Below are 471 nucleotides of genomic sequence, written 5' to 3' on the forward strand. Positions count from 1 at the left end.
TGGCCTGCCCACCGGGGGCCCAGTCTGACCCCTCTTGGAACTGGCGCGCGTGGCCGGCCGCCTGCTCGCCATTGAGCGCCTTGGCCAGCAGGAAGGCGCGGAAGTCGGCGTTGGCCGGGAAGGGGCCGCCGCCGGGGGGCAAGGCCGGCCCGAAGGCCGGGGTGTCCTGGGTGCGGCTCACAGCCACCCTGTGGGGAGGGAGGCGGGGGTCAGGGGCCGCAGGGAAGGGCTGGGGGCGGCGGAACGGGCCCACCTGCGCGCCCACCTGTACGAGGTGTGCGGCGTGCAGGGCGCATGCGCGCGCACCACAAGGAACACGTGCTGGAAGTGCGAGCGGATGGTGGCGGGGCAGAACGGCTTGCTGCCCGGCTCCTGGAACACGATGGTCACGATGTCGTTCCCGATGTGGCGCTTGCGCAGGAGCTGAAGGTTGGACATGGGGCGCAAGGGGGTGTGTGAACGGGCCGCGCC

General features: G+C 72.8%; 1 protein-coding gene across 1 annotated transcript in view; it reads right to left on the reverse strand.

Annotated features, from left to right (window-relative positions):
* SIPA1 (signal-induced proliferation-associated 1) overlaps positions 1 to 471 on the reverse strand; it is an 8,859-nt gene that overhangs the window by 3,502 nt on the left and 4,886 nt on the right. The window contains exons 6-7 of the mRNA XM_004683348.2: positions 266 to 423; positions 13 to 188 (exon numbers count right to left, since the gene is read on the reverse strand). Coding sequence (XP_004683405.1) covers positions 13 to 188; positions 266 to 423 — 334 coding nt within the window. The remainder of the gene's footprint in view (positions 1 to 12; positions 189 to 265; positions 424 to 471) is intronic.

This window comes from Condylura cristata, unplaced genomic scaffold (assembly GCF_000260355.1).
Source record: "Condylura cristata isolate star-nosed mole 26May11 unplaced genomic scaffold, ConCri1.0 scaffold00015, whole genome shotgun sequence".
NCBI classification, from domain to species: domain Eukaryota; kingdom Metazoa; phylum Chordata; class Mammalia; order Eulipotyphla; family Talpidae; genus Condylura; species Condylura cristata.